This window comes from Mustela putorius, unplaced genomic scaffold, assembly GCF_011764305.1.
Source record: "Mustela putorius furo isolate JIRA1106 unplaced genomic scaffold, ASM1176430v1.1 tig00003901_pilon_pilon_pilon, whole genome shotgun sequence".
Classification (NCBI taxonomy): domain Eukaryota; kingdom Metazoa; phylum Chordata; class Mammalia; order Carnivora; family Mustelidae; genus Mustela; species Mustela putorius.
This window is the reverse complement of record NW_025422049.1, coordinates 3,797,058-3,821,441: the sequence shown is the minus strand read 5'-3', so window position 1 is coordinate 3,821,441 and position 24,384 is coordinate 3,797,058. Positions and strand designations below refer to the sequence as shown.

General features: G+C 38.3%; 1 protein-coding gene across 1 annotated transcript in view; it reads right to left on the bottom strand.

Moving 5' to 3' along the window:
* TENM1 (teneurin transmembrane protein 1) overlaps positions 1–24,384 on the bottom strand; it is a 797,330-nt gene that overhangs the window by 548,405 nt on the left and 224,541 nt on the right. Inside the window, exon 3 of the mRNA XM_045068252.1 lies at positions 15,010–15,290. Coding sequence (XP_044924187.1) covers positions 15,010–15,226 — 217 coding nt within the window. The 5' untranslated portion in view covers positions 15,227–15,290. The remainder of the gene's footprint in view (positions 1–15,009; positions 15,291–24,384) is intronic.

Genomic DNA, 24,384 nt, shown 5'->3' with positions numbered 1-24,384 from the left:
AGGATTTGACAACTGGGAATAATATTTGTGTCCTGGCAGTTTTCAGAATGATTTATGTATACAATCTCAGTTGATCCTCTGTACCACTGCAAGGCAATATTAGCTTCATTTTACATAAGAGGAAGCAAAACCTGGTAAAAAGTTCTCTTATTAAAAGAAAACAAAATATTGTTTGAGCACTTACTTTGTGGCAGAGTTTACAAGAACAAAAATTACACAGTCCCTGCCCTCAAGAAGTTTAAAATTTAGTTGGAGAAACAAACAAGGAAACAACTGTCTGTTGTCAATTACAATTAAAGACAATGGGTGCTATGGTAGGAGTACGTGCAGAGTGCTATAGGAGCACATGGGAAGGGTATCCAGTCAAGATTGCACAGAATCAAGGGAGGCATTCCAGATCAGCCAGTGTCTAGATGGGGACTAAAAGGCTGAGAAGGACCTAGCCAGATGAAGAGAAAGAAAAAGCAGGTTTGTTCCAATACTTCAGCCACAAATGAAAGCTGCTACAAAGGAACCCAGGGTTATATCAACAGTTTGGACTCAACTGGTAGAATTTTATCGAGTCCAAAACCATGAAAGAAATGAAGGACCATACCTTTAAGAGTAGCGAAGTGGCATGGCTGGATGGCATGCATCACAAAGGAGCATGTTCTTTGTTTTATTGAGGTTTGTTGGCATTTAACATGAGGGTAAGGAGTTTCTAGTGTTGCAGTCAGGACGGAAGTTTGCAGAGGGTAGGATAGCCAGAGTAGTGCCAAGAGCATGACTGACGGAGAAACAGTGGCCTCTGAGGAGTCATGTTTGAGACAGGTGCCCAAGACTTCATTCATCCAACTCAATCCATTCATTCCACCAGCAAATATTTACTGAGTACTTACTGTGTGGTAACACTGTGCTAGGCTATTAAGCAAAAGAACAATATGAACTCCAACTGGGTGGCTCAGTCAGTTAAATGTCTGCCTTCAGTTCAGGTCATGATTCCAGGTCAGCATTCTTTATATTATACCACCTTGAAAAATTAATCAACAAATACACCAAAACAATGAACTCAATCTGTTGTTTTTAAGACTTATTTATTTTAGGTGAAAGGGGCAGAGGGAAAGAGAGAGAAAGAGAGAAAGAGAGAGAGTATTAAGCAAACTCTGTGCTGAGTGATGAGCCCTACTTAGGACTTGATCCCACAACCCTGAGATCATGACCTGAGCCAAAACCAAGAGTTAGACACTTAACTGACTGTACCACCCAAGTACCCCAATGACACTCAATTTTTTTAAAGATTTTTTAAAAAAGACTTTATTTATTTATTTGACAGAGAGAGAGATCACAAGTAGGCAGAAAGGGAGGCAGAGAGAGAGGGGGAAGCAGGCTCCCCGCTGAGCAGAGAGCCCAATGTGGGGCTCCATCCCAGGACCCTGGGATCATGACCTGAGCTGAAAGCAGAAGCTTAACCCACTGAGCCACACAGGTGCCCCCCTTTTTAAAGATTTTATGTATTTATTTCTCAAAGAGAGAGAGAGCACGGTGAGTAGCAAGCAGAGAGAGAAACAGGCTCCCCACTGAGCAAGGAGCCAGGTTCAGGACTCCATCCCAGGACCCTGGAATCATGACCTGAGCTGAAGGCAGACATTTAACTGACTGAGCCACCCAGGCATCCTAGTACTCAACTTTTTAATTCAATTTAAAAGTATTTGTTAAATGTGTGGCCCACAACATGCAAAATGGTGCACTATGTGTAAGTGCCCAGTTACTGGTTAATGATGTCTGGTTATTACTCCATGAGTTCCAAAGACAGGACAAGGTGAAAGAGGCTTAAAGTGCTACCTGTGGAATTTTGGTAACATACACTTAGCAGTAAACATGGTCAAATACCAGAAAAAGGTAGAAATTTCTTGACGCTTTCAAAATAAACAATTAACAAATACTGAATGCTTCCTCTGGAAAGTATTGATTACGGATTCTCTGGTAAGACTTAAAAGTATAGAGAGGAAAAATTACAATCACTATGTTAATGCAGGGAGGGAGAAATCAACACACCATAGTCTCACCAAAGCCTGGTGATAGGTCTGGAATAGAATCAGATTTGATGTAATTTGTTAAGGGGTAGGTTTAGTGTGGTCCTGCCTGAAGGCATGTCCTCTGAAGGTCCTTGGCAGCCCTGTAATTCAATTTTAAGTGCTTTGAACTTTGGTTTGGAACCTGAGTAATAAAAACTGCTTAATTGTGTTCTTTTTACAGCTTCTATTTTTTTAAGCATTATTTTAGCGAAAGTTCAAGTGTTTTACCAAGAGAATGATTTATGAGAGTCAGTCTAGTTTGTTGCAAAGGTAACTTTCTGATGGCGCTCTAGCTGAATCTGGATGTCATGTAAGATTACAAATCCCAGGAGGACAGCCCTTCACAGTGTTCTTATGAAGGCAGAATTCTAATGACATAAGCTCCAAACTTTATATTAAAATGTAAATCTCAATCCCATAATATGTACATATGTGCCAGTAAGAGTTGCAAATACACATTTTTTACAAATATACATTTTAGGTCATCATATTAGAACAATATAACCATAATTAATAAAAATCTAAATAATAGGGAGACTCATTTAGTTCAAGTACCTCCCTTTCCCCTCACCAGTGGCAGTTGGCACTGAAAAGAATGAGACAAATATCAACAATACAAAGCCATCTCCAAGCTTTCAGGTTTTTTATTTGTACACTGAGGCCCCTATTCAATGGCTTCAATATCTAAAGTCTAGTACAATCACAGTCGAAGTAACTGATCAGAATAATATCCTCCTACATACACATGAAGTCTTAAACCGTTTAATTCCACATCTAAATTCAACTCTACAAACCACGGCATGGAGAAAAAAAGGGGGGACTCATACATTTTAGAAAGCCTTCTGTCAACGGATTTTGGGCTAATTGTTGTTAACTGCAGAAGGTTTTGAACTTACACTTCAACTGCATAACCATTTTATCTCAGCTAGTTTTTTACGGTATGGCAAGGACTATAAACCACTCAGACAAAACATTATATGCTAAAACTATCAAATACGTTTCCCCGAAAAGTAAAAAAGATACACAGCAATCAAGGTGGCCAGTATTCAAATTTGAGCCTTTTACAAATTTAATGTAACTGAAGAGAATGCTAAGTGCTACACATTTAGTAAATTCACTTGTTCAATAAATATTCACTGAACACCTATTATGTGCCAAATATTGTTCCAGGCTCTCAAGTTAATTGCCAAAGCGTGATGGCAGAAAGATGGCACAGCCAGCCTGACTGCATTTTTAAGTCAAATTGATCAGAGAGGTACCATGGTCCATAGACCAGACAAATCGGCCCTGCTAATCATAGTGCAGACTGCAAAGCCATGCTGACCGTTGGCCCTGGCTGTGTGTTACACTGAGGATGCTTCAGAAATCAGCTTTATTGCTATCTATGCAAGAGGTAGTCTGAGAGAAGCAACTGAGAAACACAGAGCTTGCCAGCCACTAACACTTGCGAGCATACATGGGGCTTCAAGCATTTGGGGTGAGAAGCTATAAAAGAGGAGACATAAGTGTCCGCGTATGAATTTTAGATGCTGCTCCATATAGCTTCTTTTCTGTCTTGCCTCTCTATTATATACATCTATGTCTTGCTTAAGAAAATGCAATTCATAGAAAACAAGAGAGCGATTACATTGGATATTGATCCACCTCATTGTTTCTTTAAATCATATGTAATTATTTGTAAGTTAGACCTATAAATATAAAATGAAAAATTATTTATTATATATAAACTATGACCATCACCAAATATATGACATATACATGTATACGTATACATATGAAACATACAATATAATTCTCCATTTCTTATGACTCTCTCATTTTTCAAAACCACAGATTGCTTTTCTTCCAATTAGTGAAGGTGATTTGGGACTTATTTATTGATTAGTTTAAGACACGTTAGCATTTAGCCTGGTTGTACATCAATGTGATAATTTTTTTAAAGTGTTCTTGAAACTCTGGGCTTGAACCATTAATGAGGAGACATAATTGGACTTTACTGGTGAAGCCTTGTAAATGTCTCAGCTGAAGCTAGAGAAATGAATCTTAACTCAAACCTTTAAATTCTATGAAAGGTTTGGGCGTGTCCTTTTTAATTTTTTCTTGCCTTTGAGCTCATTTCTAACTGCTTTCTTACATGACATAAAAGACACAAAGGGTCATTTGCTCAAACAGATAAAGACTTGAGAGTAATAAAATTAACTACTTCATGTGTTACGGGAATGACTGGCACCAAAAATAGCACTGCATATGGTTCAGTTTAGACTGACAGGGCAGCAGAATCCTCAGCTTTTCATATAAAGGCTTCAAATGAGAATATTTCCAAGGTTCCAGGGGATTCAAGATTTATCTTCTGTCACCTCTAGACCTTTTCAGAATTATAATGAGAAAGAAAAGAGTTCTGAAAATAAATAGAACTTATTTGTATATGGAGCTAGTTCTGCCTCACAGATGACCAAAAAAACAGAATAACAGTTTTCTGACAGGACGGTTTCCTGACAGGACATGCTGGCATACCTCAGCGTCATGCTTCTGCAGATATTTAAAGCTGCTTTTGACTGTTCACATGAATAAAAAGCTACATCTTGAAATGCCAATTATGAATCTTGCTCAAATCTTTGTAATCAAAGAGAATCAGCATGTAACGCCGACATAGTCTCAATCAACTCTCTGAACTGAAACCCTCCAAGATGCCTCAGTTTCCCTGTTATCTATTGAACGAATCTTCAATAGTCTCTGGGTCTCAGCCACCTCACCTCTCTTGTTTGTCATTCAAATTATCTGACTTACCCTTGCCTGGCCTTTGTGTTAACCATATGATAAATGGGCCGCCAAGAGTTAAAAGGAAAAGAACAAAGCTTTTTTTGGTCCCCCATTGCCACAATCCCAGGGCTATCTATCCCCTTTGATCCTGCCCCTGGAGCTGAAGCAATTCACAGAGAGGAACCAAATTATGTACCTGAAAGAGGACAGTGGCTTTGTTTCCCAGGGCCTGGTCATCTATGTGACACCTCAACAGGGAGCCAGTCCTTTCGTTCTGAAATTATGCAGATCCTCAAAGGAAAGTACACAATTCCACTGAGTAAAGAGTTGTTTAAGAAGAGAACACCATTATCATTCTCCCTACTGTAGTGTAGGCCTTAACAGAGATGTAAGAAGAAACATTAGAGGGTTAAACTCAGTATTAGGCAAAGTGGGCTCAGGGACAGACAGCAGAAGAGAAATGGATGTGCAGAGGCAACAGATATTTTCAGACTGAGAGCAAAAGGCCACATCGGCTCAGAAGTAGCAAGCAAAAGAATTGAGAAACTGACCTGCCTATGCCTGGATAAAGAATGTTCAACAGCAAGAGAGATGATCAAAGGTAAAATTGCACCCATGTAATATATATGTAATTAATGGTAACCCTGTGCTGTTTCGTAAAATTAGTTTAAGAATCTATAGAAAGAAGTTTTTCCATCAAATTTAGTTCTACTAGGTGAATACTACTCATTTGACAATGAATTGGTATTTAGGAAGTGGTGAATTGTACGGGACTAGGGTTACCTAATACTCGGAGCTATCTGATAAAGATAAAAAGGGGAGTTTTACAGAGATGATGGCGTTCAGGAGGATGTTTGCAGGTGCACGCTCTATACTCATCACTGTGAATACCCTTCCTCCATTTTTCCACCTTTCTGGCTCCCTTCCCTTCTCCAAAATCGTGTTCATAACTTACCTAAATGATATGTATCTCTGCACACATCAGCATAACTTAAAAATATCATTTGTGTGTCAGGGTGTGTTGTATAAATGTCAATATAAGGAACGATAGCCTCCCTTGTTAGAAACATAATCCAGACCATCTGTGGATTTAGCAGTGGGTGGAAACCTTCCTGGTTAATGATGACAGTAGTAAATCAAGGTGACATAATGCCAAGGGAAGGTGAAATTCAGGGGCTGAGTTTACTACTTGGCTGGCTCCCACCCCCAACGGCTTCTCCTTGTAGCTCCTTTTAGTGCTAAATCTTGGAAGATTTAAGTTGCATTAACTAAGTACAAATCAAATTCCCTTAGCAGAGAATCCTAACCCATGATCTATGGATGCAAGACTTCAAGGGCTTCCTGAGCCCCTTGAAATGCATGGCAGATATTGTATATATGTGCATTTCCTTCTGAACAGAAGATTCAGAGCTTTGATCAGATTCTTAAAGCATTTAGTGGTTTCTCCTCCTGTACCCCTTGCTGTGAAAAACCATTACTCTGAGCACTGGGAGACACTACAGGATATTCCGAAGAATGGTATGATCTGATTTGTGTTTCAGAAAGATCACTGGTAACATACAGAGGAGAGTCTGGATTTTGCTTGTCCTTAGAAGAAGCTTCAACTCATCAGCTATGCATCCTAGCTCCCTTAAATCTGTCACAGAGTGGCACCCCAAAAGTACAGACTTTTCAGCTTTAGTTTGACCCTCAATACTGTTTGGGAACCATTTTCCCAAATGAGAATGACTATTCATTGCACAGTGTGGACATCACCAACTAGAGCCAAACCTAACAGTGTTGGGAAAAGAATATAGGCTTTAGTCTGAAAAAATTCATGGATTTATATTTTACATCTATTTACTATAATTGAAGGGTCACGATGATTATCTCTACATCAAAGAGTTATGATAAGGACTAAATAAAAACTATATGTGAGCCCACTCAGCAGAATGTTTGACACAGAGTTGTCAATAATATTTATTGCCATTACGATCTTCACATCTCCATCTTCTCTCTCACCTCTCCTGACCTCCAGATGTATTTGTCAAGAACCTCTCTTGTCACTCATCTGAAACTCCCGACTCAATCCACACTCTCATCAGATAACCTTGTCTCTATCCAAGACAATTGAGATCATTACAACATGAACTTCAACTTTTGCCACTCCACTTCAGAACTTATTTCCTATCTCAGAGGAGGCACCAAACCATTTCAAAACCTTTCCCTCCACCTGAGATCCTAAAACATTCTCCAATAGAGCCTTATTCCTGTCATCACATTCAATTGCTTCACTCCTCAAATCCTTATGATCGGGGATCTTTCTCTAAGATTACTGAAATTGTTTGCTCCAAGGATGTGAATCCCTGTCTTGGATGCACACTGCAATCTCCTGAGGAATTCTTTTAAATGCCTAGGTCTCACCTGTGGATATTGTGGTTTAATTCATCTAAGGACCAGTCTTAGCTCTGGGATTCATAAAACTCCCCAGGTGATTTTAATGCCAGCCAAGGTGGAGGATCTCTGGTCTAATGTCAGCAATGACCTTCTAAACTGCCTGTTTTACTGACTTTTATCAACTTTCATTCTTCTTGTTGATTCTGAAGAGTCTGACGATATTAGTCACATCTTTTGCTAGAAAGTCCCCTCCCTTGGCTTAAGTGATACCCTTTCCTTTTGGTCTTTCTCTGATATCTCTAGACCACCTCTTTTCTTCTGCCCATTATTTTAAGTGCAATTGTACCTCAGGGTATCATATTTGGCTCTCTTTATTTTGAACTGTACGTATTCTCCCTAGATTATCTCTTCCACTCCCACTGCTTCTGGAACCATCTATTTATAGATGACTCCAAACACACCACACACAGACACACACACACACACACACACACACACACACAGAGTAACATCATTTCCTCGAACTTGAGATCTGAATTTTGAGCTGTCTATCTCTATGTGGTAGTTATGGCAGTGGGCTCTAATGTCGGATTGTCTGGGTTCCAATCCCATTCCTGTTACTTACTACCTCTGTAATATTAGGCAAGTTATTTAGCATCTCTGTGCTTCACTATACTCTTCTGCAAACAGGGATAAAATGATCCCAACCTTATAGCATTATTAGGTTGACTGCATAATATAATCCATCTAAAGTGCCTTACTTGGTGCCTGGTGGTTAATAGATGTTAGATTTTTCTCTTATAATCATTGTTATCATCTCCAAGCCAATTACGTGGTTCTAGCTTCTAGACTCCCATGGTACTTTACATATATCACTATTATAACATCAGTCACTTTGTGCCACTGTTGCTGGTTTATATTTGCCTTCCTACCATACTCTGCATTCTCTGAGGGCAAAACCTGTTTCTTATTCATCTATTTATCTTCAGAGTTTAACACAAAACTTGGCACAGATAAGCAGAGCACAGATAGAAAGCAGGTTTCATCTCAAGGAAGTTCATTTTAATTACTGTTGACAACCTACTGACAATGCTTGCATGGAATGCTGTTTTGATGGAAGTGTGAGGTTGCCGTTGGGCTCACCAAGAAAGAATGCCATGATTTGATCAGGGACGTCTGCCAAGGGGCAAGTTAGAGGGAGCAGTGGCCCAAGTGCCACTGACATTTCATCACACTTTAAGATAATATGTAAGTAAATATTTATCAAGTAAGTTTTATGAACAAATGAAACTGACTAAAAGACATGAACCAAGTGGAGTTACTGCCAAATAACATAGTTTTCTTTCAGCGTCTAGGTCCTTTCTGGGTAGTCACAGATTTTTATGCCAGAAACTTGTGAAAACTAGAGATAAGATATGCTCACAACACTGAATTCATTAGAGGTTATCAAATGCTGGTAAAATTTTCATTTTATAGGCTTTGCTACCTTCTATTATACCTACCATCTGTGATCTTTAACATGTAAATACATATTCTAAGATTAAAAGTTCTTTTAGGATTTTCATAGGAACTGTTACCCAAAATGTCTATATGTTAAACAAATAATAGTTTATACTACTGCTAAGAGCTTGAAATAAGAATCTAAAAATGTGCTTCTCAAATTTGGGCTTCTGTTTGCTCCTTGAATGCACCAGTGGCAATGGTATTTGAGCAGCTTCTGTGGAATGAAGGGGCAATATTCCACTTACGGAATATTGCCTGGGGCAAGGAGTGGAGAAATAATAGTCACTTGTGTCCATTTACTTGAAGATTAACTTCATCCATCTAGCAAAGTACCTGAAACACAGCTGACACTAAATGAAAGCTTGATGAGTAAATGAAAAAAAATGGACAGATGGACAGATGGACGGATGGATTTACGGATGCATGGATGCCAACGTTTGCTTCCATGTAATCTTGGTAAATACAAATCAACAGTTCTAAATTTCTTCCACCAGATGGCGATAATGTGAGATTTAAGCTTAGGTTGTAAGACAGAGGAAACCAACCAACCAAACAAAAACCACATCAGGAGAAAAAGAAGCCACAAAAGAGCAAGAAGGCAAAGAGAAAATGTTTGTGTCAGATGTAGTATCTCAAGAGTCTGTGATTTTGTGGGATCTGTAACAGGTCCTCACTATACCTCTTTCACATTCATAATTACTGATCCATAAAATGGCTACATTCAAAATGAATCTTATTATAAAATTATAGGGCACTTCTCATAACTAAAATTATTATCTTTGGCTCATACATTCATATATTGATATTTTCATTTGGCTTATACTAATTTTTTTAGTTAATTGATGTCTCCCATGGAAGTGAGTCTGCTTCGGAAAAACCGCTAGCCTCTGCGCCTCTGGGAAATCTACCTTGGCTATTAGACCTGCCGAAAAGCACATAAAATAAGTTTGCCTAGGGCTCATCTAACCCATCAGTAAAGAATTGTGAATAATATTAGATTAGTGTCCATCCCTTAATTCGAAAGCTTTTGGAGATAGGAAAATCAGTTTTAGAATCCAGTACTTTGTGTGTACCTGGGGCAGTGGGTGCTGCTTTCTTGACAAACAAAAATAGGAATTTAAAGATATTTTCAGATGGGATTAAGGATTTCCTCTTATTAATATTTCCTCCAAATAAATCTTGAATTAGATGGCACAACCACTTCCCTACAAAGTGAAACAAACAAACAGACTCAGGAATATCTCATTATAAATTAGATAGCACGGGGCACCTGGGTGCCTCAATGGGTTAAAGGCTCTGCCTCCGGCTCAGGTCATGATCCCAGGGTTCTGGGATCGAGCCCCGCATCAGGCTCTCTCTGGTCAGTCGGGAGCCTGCTGCCCCCTATCTCTCTCTCTCTGCCTGCCTCTATGCCTACTTGTGATCTCTGTCTGTCAAATAAACAAATAAATAAAATCTTTAATAAATTAGCACATCATCTGCCCTTTTCTTAAGATCAACAGAATAAAAAGTCTTGTTAAACCTCTTTGTAAACCCTTAGTGACTGAAACAAAAAGAGGCTGGCAAGGTTGTCAGGGAAGGAAGTGAAGGGAAATTAATGTTTGTGGAGTTCCTAACCATTTTCACACTTACAATCATAATTGATACTTATCATATCCTCATGAGGTAGGTATGGAAGGAATATAGTGTAGTGAGTGATGGGAACTTCAGAGCCAAAGACTTGACTTCCAGCCCAACTCTTACCAGTTTTTAGCTGCAGAAATTGACCTGTTATTTCTCACTCAGCCTCAGTTACCTTATCTGTAAACTGGAGATAATAAGTCATATTTCATAAGGTGTTTAAGGAGCGAATGTAGAGTACCTAGCAGAGTCCTGAAACAGAGTAGGTACTTGTCAAGATTTATTTTTATTATTATTTTTATTCTTAACACTGTGATTATGGTGTTGTTAATGATGATAATGAAGTCAATTCTGCAGATGAAAAACAGGCTCAGAGAGCCGAAGTAACTTGCTTAAGGCAGCATAGCCCTTAAGCCTGAAAGGCATCTAGCAGAGTGTCTGCCACTATGCTAGGTGCCCGATTATATTTGCTTTCTTCCTTCCTGACTTAACAATTTTCTGAGAATTTTATTCCTCAAAGATAATGACAATTCTAGGTTAATACAAAGTACTACCACCACATAAATATGTGAAAGTTATTAATATTTTCTTTTGCTCATGGGTAGTAATATATGGAATAAGACAACAAAGTAGATTTCAGACCTCAACAAAGAAGATGATAATTGGGTTCACGGTTTTGCCTAATGAGAAATAATTCATTTCCCCCCACCTAAAAAACCTTATTTTCCCCTTAGATATCTGTAAAGATCAGCGAGTCAGTGACTGATAATATCCCAAGTTTCTGGACTTTTACCTCCTGGATCTTTATACTTGAGTATATATAAGTCAGTGCACCAAAGGATAGTGCTAGCTAAAAATTTAAATAGGTTGAAAATGTATTTATGTAAGTTCACGGATGATAGATTCAGGTTTTTGTCCTTGGTCTTTTTCTAGTCTCACTCTGCACATTCTCCCTGGGTGATATCATCCACCCCAGGCATTTCCTACTGTAAGATACTAAAGAACTCAAATCTACTTATATCAACAGTCCAGATTGTTCCTGAATTCTAGACATGCATTTCCAAGTGCCTGATAGGAAAATCAACTGGGATGTCACCCAAGCATCTTACACATAAACACGTCCAGAAAGAAATTCATTCTTTTCCCTTCTAAACCTACCCTCCTTCCTATTTTCCTTCTCTTAGTAAATGGAGCGTCATCTTCCCAGTGTCCCAAACTTGAAATCGAGGTGTCCTTTCCTCTGTTATCTCTTTCAACCTCAACAACTAATCGCTTACCAACTCCTATCAATTCCTCCACACTGACATCTCTGTACTATGTTTCTTTACCTCTTCTGAGATAGCCAGAGTTTATACCGTCATTACCATTCTTAGCCTGGGCTAATTCAGTAGCTTCATAGACTGCCTCTCTGCATCCAATTTTTCCCACCTGCAATCAATCTGTTATACTGCTACTTATATATCCATAATTCTCTCCTACACTTCTCATCCTAAAAATCATACTCAACATGAAATTCTCCATCACTTAAAAGCTGTGGTTTTTAATACATCAAGGGAAAAAAAGAACTCCTAAATTGGGCATGCAATACCTTTTTTGATCTAGCTCCAGTATACCTTACTCTTAACCACACTGAGATTTTCACCATCCCAGGCCTTTTCACAGCTTTATTCTTCGGCACCTGCTGATCTACCCTCTTGGAATATCCTTTTCCAAGTAAGATCGTATTCAAATTTTAAGACCTAGATCAAATATTACATTTCTATGGACCCCAATTCCCTGTGTATTTCCATATCACTTTATTTATAAAAGTACTTACTACATTCAATTGCAGTGATTTGTTTGATATCTATTTTCTCCACCACATTATAGTGTATGGTTTCCTGCAAGCAGAAACTACTGGAGTCATCTCCAACCCTAGCACTGACTCAAGGTCTGACACATCCCAAGTACTAAGTAAAAGCTTATTGAATACTAATAGGTCACTGAAAAAAAGTTAGGATGGCATCATAGAAAACAAACTTTCGTCTTCTCAAAATTTATTTTGATCACAATGCAGAGACAAAATATGAGGCTGGCTAGAGGCTCTTTACACTGACCCAGTACAAAATTGCTTATATTTTTAGAACAAACTGCCACTAGACGTGAATTCTTATTTAAACTCACAACATATGAGGTCAAGCACTCTACACTTCATTCCCATAACCCATAACTCACAATTGCAAGTTCATATTCTGTAATAACAAACTTATAGAAAAATATTTTAATGGGAACTGTCCATTTGTTAAGGCATAAAAGAGCCAAAATTAGAAGAATAAAAATATTTTATAACAAATTTACAGTCATTAGCAGAACAAATAGGAAAGATTAAAATGAATTACTTGAAAAGACAAATATGAAACTTTTATTAATTATGATAAGAGCTAAAAATGTGTAATATAGCTAATATCATAAACATTTAAGCTATATTTAATGTTAGTATGAATATATAAAATCTTTGACTCAATTTAAAATTCCTCTAATGTAAGATTCTAATACTAATTAGAGTACAATAGTTTTCATTTATAATAACTGCATTTTACATGGTCCAGGGCAATGGCTGAGAATTTGCCCTTCTAAAAAGTTCATGGGTGATGCTGTTGCTGCTGGTCTAGGCCTCACATTTTGACAACCGCTGATCTAGATAATCAAATGAATTTTTTTTCATCTCAGCATGGATTACTCTTTAAAAAAAAAATAACCTGCGTCAATGTCAGTATTTAAAAAGCAGGTTTCAATGTATGGTAAGTACTTGTGTTTTGGTTGATAACAACTTATTCCTTGAATTAAAAATTATAGAGCACAGATTATATGCAAAGTATTATAGAAAAATAGAAATCAGTAAATAAATCATGATCTGCATCTTCACTGAGTGTACATTCTAGACAAGTATATACAAAAATAATAAAAATCAGAAATGGGCACAAAGAGGATGACAGTGCAACAAAGGCTCTGTGGCAAAGTTGCTGGGAAACTAGGCCTTGAAGATGGTTGAATATGGAGAAAGGGAGATGGTGGAGAAGGGCATTCCAACAGAAAGGTGATGGCATGGCAAAAAGACTGAAGGGATGAGGTAAGGTCCAAGGAGATCAGTTAGGAAAAAAAAAGAGTTTAGGTAAAAGAAAATGAGAGCAGTGATAATGCTAATGGAAAGAAGATGGATTTGAGACAAGTAGAAATTAAATCTGCTGGAAGAGGCAGTTGATTAGGTACAGAAAGTATACATAGATGGCTGGGGAGAATGGGAGCATCATTAACAAATGCTGTGATGGAAAGAAAAGGGATGCAATTAGAGATGTTAAGATGACTGCTGCCATTTTAGATATATTAATTTAGAGCTGCCAATGGAGGTGTCCATTCATTTGATAATGCCTAGCAGATAACTGAAAATGTAGGGCTAGAGTTTGGGGAAAATAATGGAGCTGAAGATAAATACTTGGAAGTCATCCAACTAGATGTGATCTTTGAGGCTCTCTGAGTAAAAGAGATGTCAAAGGGATGGGGCAGGGGCTCCTAGGTAACTCAGTCGTTAAGCATGTGCCTTAAGCTCAGGTTATTATCCTAGGGTCTTGGGATTGAGCCTGCATACTCTGCATCGGGCTCCCTGTTTAGTAAGAAGCCTGCATCTCCTTCTCACACTCCCCCTGCTTGTGTTCCCTATCTCTCTGTCAAGTAAATAAACAAAATCTCTAATTTAAAAAAAAAAAGGGGGGGGATGGAGCAGTGGTCCTCAAACTTGAGTTGCCATCAGAATCCCCTGGAGGGCTTGTTAAACCATAGATTGCTGGGTTTCCCCCTCAGGGTTTCTGACTCAGTAGGTTTGCAGTGGAGTCTGAGAATTTGCATCACTAGCAAGTCCTACGTGTGATGCTGCTGTTGCTGCTCCAGGGTCCCTAAGTTTAGAACCACTGATCTAAATCATCAAATCTTATTTTTTTTCATTTCAGCACTGATGTATTCTTTAAAAAATATATATTAACCTTTACTGGTCAGTGTCTTTTCTTTTGTGTAGTTAAGAGCATCTATCACTGCTTAACTATCAATCAAAAAGAATATGGCAATCATATTTCTATCTACGGGTTTTCTATTTATTAAAAACTGTCTTCTCAATTCCTAACTGAGAAACCAAAGTTGTCCAAAGGATCTGCTCTACATAGTGGCCATGGTAGGAAGGGTTCCAACAAATTCGTGTTTTCCCTTAGGACTGTGTTGCACAAAGTGTCCACATTTTGATGACAGACTTTCCAGGCCTTTGGTGGTCTCCACTAACCTTTCTAAAGCTCTTTTAGAAGCCAAATATTTATTGAGACTTTTGTCCCATATAGGCAATGGCTTGAAAAGCACTTAGCTGTTTATTTTTCATCTTACTATAAATTATTTATCCTTCAGTCTGTAAATGGCTATTTGTAGGATTAGACAACTTTTTTATGCTCTGATAAGAGGATTGTTGCATCTAAATTCATGCATAATCCATAAAAAGCACATGTAACCTACAACCTTGGCTGGACTGGCATATGAACAGATTCACTAAGCATATGTAAGCAGTGAGCATTATTAACCAGTTAACATCAGCAAATTTGTTTTTGAAACATAAGTTTACACACACAAGCATTCCCTACTGAGGAATACTATTAGTTCTAAAAATCCAGTAAAAACATACCTTGAGTAGATTTCTCCACTTCTTTCCTCTTCCTGCTCTGGCTATTGTAATTCATCCTCAGCTCTTGGTTATACTCATGCAGAGTTTCTCTGGAGTTGTACGACTGTCTTGGTTTTCGTCCATCTTCACTTTCATCAGAAGAACTGGTATAAGCTAGATCCATTTCATGTTTGACTTTTGAGAGAGGCTGGTAGGGTTTGCAGTCTGTTTGCTCCATGTCTGATTAAGCAAGCTCAATTTCATGAAATGAAGGAAGAGGAACTCCTTTAATGTAAGCAGTCCTGGAAGAGAGGGAAAAACACAAGCCTTCTTAGATTTGTCCTTTTGAGAGGAAATGCATCTGGCAGATTCACAATTGGTTCTGATAATACTATCAAAGGAGTGAAGCAAAAGACAAACTAGATGACATGAAGCTAGCCTGAGGCAATAATAACACTCTGTGTTACATACACACATTGGCAAGCATTTAGGATTAAACTGGAGGTTGCAGCATCAGAAAATACTTGAGGTAGAAGAGAGACAACCTTCAAAATTATTTGTATTGGAATGCAAATAAAGGACAACATTTTCTAAGGTGTGTGCGTGTTCTTAATGATAATGTCAGTGGTTAGATTAAAAAAAATTCTAAGATTTGAAAGTGGCCAGGAGTACAAATACTAACCTAGCAGATCCCACATTTGAATTGAAAACTGGTAAGAGAAGGACATTCAGGAAAAAAAAAAAAAAAAACACAAAACAAAGCAAAAAACCCCACAGTCTTGCCTCCGGTTTAATACTGCATTTAAGAAAGGGGTTTTAACAGGGCCTCGGGGCGCCTGGGTGGCTCAGTGGGTTAAGCCGCTGCCTTCAGCTCAGGTCATGATCTCAGGGTCCTGGGATCGAGCCCCGCATCGGGCTCTCTGCTTAGCGGGGAGCCTGCTTCCCCATCTCTCTCTCTGCCTGCCTCTCTGCCTACCTGTGATCTGTCTGTCAAATAAATAAATAAAATCTTAAAAAAAAAAAAAAAAAAGGGGGTTTTAAAGAAGGGAAGAATCGTGAATGAGGGAGGCTCATGAAATAAAGTGTCCTTGAGGGGGACTGAGCTCTTTGTGTCCATATTGTGGCTTTTGAGCCTTGGGCTTGCAGAGAATTTTTAATGAGTTAGGTGGCGGTAAATTTTTGTTCTTCATAGTTCCAAGAGGATGTAAACAACACTTCTGGTGAGTATACTGGTATAAGAATTGGGTTTAGAGATAGAAATTTTAAAGCTTCATGATAAATCACTGAGAGACCCCGCTTTCCCCCACAGAATGCTGAGCTTGAAGTTGCTAAGGCTCTTAGGGCAAGTAGAGACATTTTCTGCCTTACCACAGAGAGGTTTGAGCAGGTTTGAGAACGTCAAATGCCATTTGAGATGTCCAAGTCCTCTGAAAAGCTTAAAGCCCTGTAAAAATTTACTTATTTTCATTCCTTACATTATTTTATAATGTTCATCAAATGCTGCAACTCTGCAACTTGGTCCTTTTCTGTGCAATGTTAAAAAAAATCTAGTTCAAACCTAAATAACTTTATGATTTTACTTTGCAGTGAAATGGACTCCTTTATTTTTCTTAAGTTCTTTACCACAGGAATTTTTTTTTAAGATTTTATTTATTTATTTGAGAAAGAGAGAGAAAGAGAGAGCATGAAGGGTAGAAGTTCAGAGGGAGAAGCAGACTTCCATCTGAGCAGGGAGCCCGATGTGGGACTTGATCCTGGGACTCCAGGATCATGACCCAAACCAAAGGCAGCTGCTTAACCGCCTGAGCCACCCAAGCATCCCATAGCCACAGGTATTTTCAATGAAATCTACAGACATCTAGACTGTGGTTCCTAAATCATGTGCAGAATCTCGTTTTTTGGAATTTCTCTTGTGTGTATAGTAAACACAGAGAATACAGAAATTACTCAATAAAGCTTATGCATTGACTGATAGGCATTCAGTGGTACCTAATCCTTTGTAGTCTGAACAGTTTCATGAACCCAAGTATTACTTTTCTAAGTGAATGATAAGGTCCTTGAAGGTAGAATCTGAGTCTTATGCTTCTTTGCAGCCCCCATACCACTTAACACTACTCTAGGCACACACATAGTAGAAACTAACACCTATCCTACAAGTTCCATAAATGGTCTACAGAAACAGCGAGTTTGGTATCACTTAATACCAGAGATGAACATAGTTGGAGAAAGCAAATCAAGTATTTTAAGTGAATATATACTGATGATTTGGCAACAATCTAATCTCACATCATCTCATAAAACACACTGTCTATACACTCTCCAACTGATAGCTTCAGCATAATCTCTCCTCTGAGCCACAGATGTGAATATCCTACCACCTACTCAGTATCTCTACCTGGCTTCTCAAACTTACTATGTTCAAAACCAATGTCCCAATTCCCATGGCTTGCCAAACCTGCTCCTCTTCCCCATCTTGGTAAAAGGTAAATGGCAGCTCCTCTCTTCCATTTGCTCCTGCCACACACATGTAATCTATTAGTAAATTCTGTTGGTGCTACCTCTGAAATATATCCAGAATCCAATGACACCTCTCCACTTCCCCACTCCCATTTTGTTCACACCATCATCTCCCACCTGGCTTACTGCAAGAGCTTAACTGATGTGCTGCTTCTACCACTGCTCTCGTTATAGCACATTCCCCACACTACAGCCAGAATGAAGCTTTTAAAATCTAAGTCATGTCATGTCTCTCCTTTGCTCAGAAGCAACACTAGTGTCTCATTTCCTTCAACAGAAAAGCCAAAATCCTTACAATGACCAACAAGATCCCCACAAGGTTCACCTTGATCTACCCTAACCTCTCTAATCTCATCTCCCAGTATTTCCACCTATCTCATGCACTTTAGGTGCATCAGCCTTCTCACGGTTTCTGAAAATCTCAGGTGAGTTTTCACCTCAGGGCCTTTGCAACACACCGTTGTAAACCACTAGAAAGGGGTCACCTCTCATCCTCCTTCCTATCTTTTGTAGCACTTATCACCAAATGACATACTATATATTTTGCTTATTTGTTTATTGTCTGTCATCTGTCTCTCCCCTACTAAAATATAAGCTCCATTAAGTGTTTTTATCTTTTCTATTCACTGTTATATCCCCCAAACAAGCACAATGTCTGGCATGTAGTAGACTACATGAAGGCAGAATCTGAGTCTTATGCTTCTTAGATCAATACTTGCTGAATGAACCGAATACATTGTGGCCCAGCATTCACAAGAGGGGCTAGAGAGAATGTGGAAATGTATAGGTCATTCTCTCCGCCCCCAAGGAATTCACAGTCCAATGCTAGTGATAAACAACTCCACTATCAAGCCAAATGAAAGGACTCATAAACAAAGACAAAGCAGTGTTTAAGCACTAAAGGTGAGGATATTGGAAAAGACTGGACTTGATTCAGCTTGTCTGTTCATCACTAATGCCAACATAACAACCACTGAAATTCTATTGGGCATCTACGTGATGAAGGCCAATTTTAATCCCTCTCTCCTTAAGTTCCCATAGTATGTGCATCATAAGGTAGACAGCTGGCTGGATTTTAGACCCTGACTTTACTACAAATAGTGCAAAGTGAGAAACCTATCAATAGCAGACTTCTAGAAAAGTATCTTAGCAGCAGAGAATTGGACTTCCACCCAGAAAAGGAGGCATCAGTAAAATTAATCTAGTTTCACTTGAGCCAACATGTAGGAGTTTTCATTCATTAAGGAATGAAAGTTTACCAAGTAGGGGTGGAGAGCTATTTTCCACATAAGGACATGAATGATGCAAAAATACCAATCAAGAGGGGCGCCTAGGTGGCTCAGTCATTAAGCGTCTGTTTTGGCTCAAGTCATGATCCCAGAGTCCTGGGATCCAGTCCCATATTAGACTCCCTGCTCAGCAGGGAGACTGCTTCTCCCTCTGCCTGCTGCTCCCACCCTGCTTGTGCTCTCTCTCTGATGAATAAAGAAATAAAATCTTTAAAAAATAAATAAAAATAAAATCAGTTCTTTTGGGGCACTAGGTGGTTCACTCAGTTAAGCATCTGCCTTTGGCTCAGGTCATGATCCCAGGGTCCTGGGATAGCCCCACATTAGGTTCCCTACTCAGTGGGAAGTCTGCTTCTCCTTCCCCCACTCCCCCTGCTGTATCCCCTCTCTCTCTCTCTCTCTGTCAAATAAATAAATAAAATCTTAAAAACAAAATATCAATCAAGAACCTTATAATTAAAAATAACTTAATAAAATGCTTTCTGTTACTATATATATTTGTATATATATATTTTATATATATAGTAACAGAAAGCATTTTATTAAGTTATTTTTAATATATACTATATATATATATATATATATATATATATACATATATATAGTTTTCTTTCCCATCTCTCACTTGTTCTTTCAATCAAGTTTGGTTCACTCTGATTGGGATTAACATAGCAGAGGTATGGTCAAAATAACATTCCTTCTTAAGCCTCAGTTGGTTATGAATTTACACATATCTTAACACCATTCAAACCTAACAAGTTAAATTTAAAAATGAAAAACATCTCACTTCTAATGCCTAATGTTGTGTTCTGGCAACTATGATTTATGATGTTAAAATCACCCTTATTTTTATGTATGAAATGCAGACATTCTCTTTCCCCTCAGTATGTTTATTTGCAACTTGAAAACTCCTGGGGGGGTTGCAGAAGGGAGAAAGAGAGAGAGAGGGAGAGGAATATTCCTATATCCATTTTGAACCATTCTTGGAGTTCTAATCACAGCTATTCACAGCTATGAATCAGCTACTAATGTCACATCTATTCAAGGTTATTGAGGGTTCTTTGAAGCAATCTTCCTTTAAACCACAAATTGGTATAAACCAAGAGAAAATAATCCTTCCCTGCTCCCTAACCTGTTTCAACCATGACTTCCTGTCTTAATGTTTGTGTCAGTGGGCCCAGACAGCAGAAGAGACATTCCAGCTCTCTTTAGGCACATGATATGGTGGTACCCTACTTGGTGCCTAGAGCTTGGAAACTATGATATTTACTAAAGTGCTGTGAGTCACTCACAAATGGTTCACTTTTTGGAAATAAAATAAATTGGACAACATTAAGAGAAAGATTAATACTTTAAATCTAACAGAGTTTGAAAGCACAATAATTCTGAAAAGATGCTGTTCTAAATACTCTAAGGTTAAGGACAGGCTCATATGTGCGTTATTGACTTCTTCATTCAGTGCTCAACAAGGCATCCTAGAGGTCCGCTGACTAGCATACATTCTTTAGAAATGATGAGCACACTATCAACTCATAGAAAAACCAAATGTACACAAATGCTATTCACAGCAAAACAATTTTTCTTATTTCTCTATTATTTTGATAATGATAAACTTTACAAAAAGGAACTGTGTAGGTAAAATACATGCTGCTAGTATGAAACCGTGAAAATCAAAGTCAATTATCTTCTCTACTGCAAAAGATACAGTCAGATAGGTCACACAGTATAAATTCAAATGTCACTACCTGTGGTTTACCTTTGTGTTTTCTACTTGCTACTTGCTACTAAGATAAACTCCAAGGTGACTTTGGAAAAGACCCAGGGAGGTACATGTTTCTTTAGTCACCATAAGTCTATGAAAAGACAACTTGGTAGTGAAAATCATTGGCCTTGGAATGGCAGAATCAGCACCGTAACAGCAGCAGCAGCTAACTCAGGTGGCAGGTCTCATGTAGCAGGCCCACCAGGAACTGTTCTAAGTGCTTTTTGCACATTAACTCCTTTAATTCTTACTGTTTCTGATGAAGTAGGTACATTTTATAGATAAAGAAAATCAAGGAACAGAGCAGTTAAGTGACTAGACCAAGGTCACATACCCAGTAAATTGCAGAGCCAAGATCTCAATTTATACAATATGCTCCAAAGGCCATACTCTTAATCGCTTCTTCACATTGTCAATCAGAAGACACTTGGCACAGTGACCTAAGGTATATCACCTCCTCTCTCTTAGGACCTCTAGTTTTTCTAAATGTAAGAAGGAGATTAAATTATTTCAAAGAGTTCTTCTAGCTCTAAAATCTCACGATTGTATATGAAATTGAAGGGAAGCTTAGACTAATTCTCAAAAAAAAAAAAAAAAAAAGGTGTGTTTATGCTAAGTGAAATCAGTCAGTCAGAGAAAGGCCCAAGTCCATTTGATTTTACTCCTACATAGAATTTAAGAAACAAACAAAAAGAACAAAGGAAGAGAGAGATAAAGCAATAGAACAAAATCATTTTTTAAAAGGCTTTATTTATTTATTTGACAGAGAGAAAGAGAGATCAGAAGTAGGTAGAGAAGCAGGCAGAGAGAGAGGAAGGGAAGCAGGCTCCCTGCTGATCCCAGGCTTGATCCCAGGACCCTGAGATCATGACCTGAGCCAAAGGCAGAGGCTTTAACCCACTGAGCCACACAGGAGGCCCAACAAAATCTTTTTTTTTTTTTTGAGATTTTATTTATTTGAGAGAGAGAGAGAGCACGCGCACAGTGGGAGGTGCAGAAGGAGAAAGAATCTCAAGCATCTCCAGAGCATGGGCCTCCGGGTTCGATCCCACCACCCTGAGGCCATGACCTGAACTGAAGGCAGACACTTTACAGACTGAGCCACCCAGGTGCCCCAAGAAACAGATTCTTTTTTTAAAAATTTATTTTTTATTTATTTTCGGCATAACAGTATTCATTATTTTTGCACCACACCCAGTGCTCCATGCAATCCGTGCCCTCTATAATACCCACCACCTGGTACGACCTCCCACCCACCCGCCACTTCAAACCCCTCAGATTGTTTTTCAGAGTCCATAGTCTCTCATGGTTCACCTCCCCTTCCAATTTCCCCCAACTCCCTTCTCCTCTCTATCTCCCCATGTCCTCCATGCTATTTGTTATGCTCCACAAATAAGTGACAGATTCTTAAACATAGAAAACAAACTGATGGTTACTAGAGGAGTGTGGGTGGGGACATGGGAGAAATAGGGGATGGGGCTTAAGGAGTGCATCTGTTGGGACGAACACTGGGTCATGTATGGATATGTTGAATCACTATAAGTGTATACCCAAAACTAGTATTATACTCTATGTTAACCAGCTGGAATTTAAATAAAAAGTTTAAAAAGAACTAGAAAAAAATGGTGGGTTTATTCCAAGCCAAGTCTATATTATTTATCATTCCTCTTCCCCTCCTCGCTTTTGTTCCTTTCCTCTCCCTCTTCCCAACCCTTGACACACATTCCAATCTATTATGGCGTATTTTAACTAAAATATTACTTTTGAATTCATTGATCTGTATATATTTATGTACTTGGGATAACTTCCCTTCCTGTTCCTCTGTTATTTTCTTTCCATTTCTTATTAATAATCATATATATACCCTCTCAAAATGGAAAACTGGCTTGTCCTAGTTATAGCAACTGTTCACGCATTGGAGCCTTCACCAAAATGACACACTCTACTCCAGAAAAAATTAAAAAATACATTGGACATTGTTCAAAGAGAATAGGACTTTTCCAGAACATAGACAGACAAAGTGAGGCCACCTAGCACCTGGAGAATAGCTAGCAAAAGGGGATAGTACTCCTTGGGATTATTATACTAATTTTTCTTCATTGAGGACCTTTTACATTAATCCAGATTGACTCATTCACAAAATACTGGACTAACAGCAGATGTTGGTGAGGAATGTGGAGAAAGGGGAGCACATGCCTTATTGAGGAGAATGTAAATTTGTACGGCCACTATGGAAAACAGCATGGAGGTCCCTCAAAAATATTAACAACAGAAATACAGTATGATCCAATGATCCTGCTTCTGGGTATTTATCCAAAGAAAACAAAAACACTTATTCAAAAAGATACAGGCTCCTCTGTTTATTGTAGTATTATCTGTAACAGCCAGGACATGGAAGCAACCTAAATGTTCATTGATAGATGAATGGATAAAGATGGGGTACATGTGCACACACACACACACACACACACACAAGAGGGGGGATATTACTCAGCCATAAAAAAAATAAAATCTTATCATTCATGACAACATGGATGGAACTAGAAGGTATTATAACCAAGTGAAATAAGTCAGATCAAAAAAAGACAAATACCATATGATTTCTCTTCTATGTGGAATCTAAATAACAAAACAAAAGGCAAAACAAAACAGAAACAGATTCACAAATACAGAGAACAGGCACTTGCCAGAGGGAAGGGGGATAGGAAGACAGGTTAAATAGGTGAAGGGGATTAAGATGTACAAACTTCCAGTTATAAAATAAATATGTCGGGCGCCTGGGTGGCTCAGTGTGTTAAAGCCTCTGTCTTCAGCTCAGGTCATGATCTCAGGGTCCTGAGATCAAGCTCCGCATTGGGCTCTCTGCTCAGCAGGGAGCCTGCTTCCCTCTCCCTCTCTGCCTGCCTCTCTGCCTACTTGTGATCTCTCTCTCTGTTAAATAAAATAAAAATCCTCAAAAAAAATAAATAAATATGTCATGGGGATATAAAGTACAGCATAGGGGCTATAGCCAATAATATTATAATAACTTTGTATGGTGACAGATGGTAACTACACTTAACATGGTAAACACTACATAATGTACATAAATGTCAAATCACTATATTGTACACCTGAAACTAATAAAACATATCAACAACACTTCAATTAAATAAAAAGAAAGAAAGAAAAGACTGGACTTAGGAAGCTCTTAAATGGAACGTGAACTTTTGTCTGATTTTTCTCCCACCTTTGTTTTTCTTAAGGGAACACATAAATAGTGAATTGTGGGGAACAAACAAAACTGTAAAAGCAAGATAATCACTTGACTCTTTCAAAGACTGAGAGAGAAATCTGCCCCATTTATCCTACCTGCTGTCATTCTGGTCCATTTCCTTCCAGTCATAATACACAAATACGTTTTTTTCATGTTGCTTCCTTCAGTCTAGATAACTTTGCATTTTTCTACAAAATTTCTGTAACTGTCATTTTTAATAGCAATGTAAAGTGGATGTACCATAATTTGCATACCCATTCCCCTATTGTTCGGTCTCTACATTTTCTCTCCCCATTTATAAATATTCTAACTGGAGTCATTTGAAGATAACACGCATGTCTTCAACATTTTTTATTATTTCCTTAGGGTAAATTCCAAGAAGTTGAATTAATAAGCCAAAAGGTTTGAACATATTTGTGGCTTTGGGGGATTGTAATGATTTACACTGCCATTAGCAATACTCTCCTTTCATTGTACCCTTGCCAACCTTGAGTATTATTTTTTAAGGTCTATTTGAAATAAGTAAATTTAAAGGTATCTTCTTTTAGTTTTTAATTTCCCGGATTATTAGT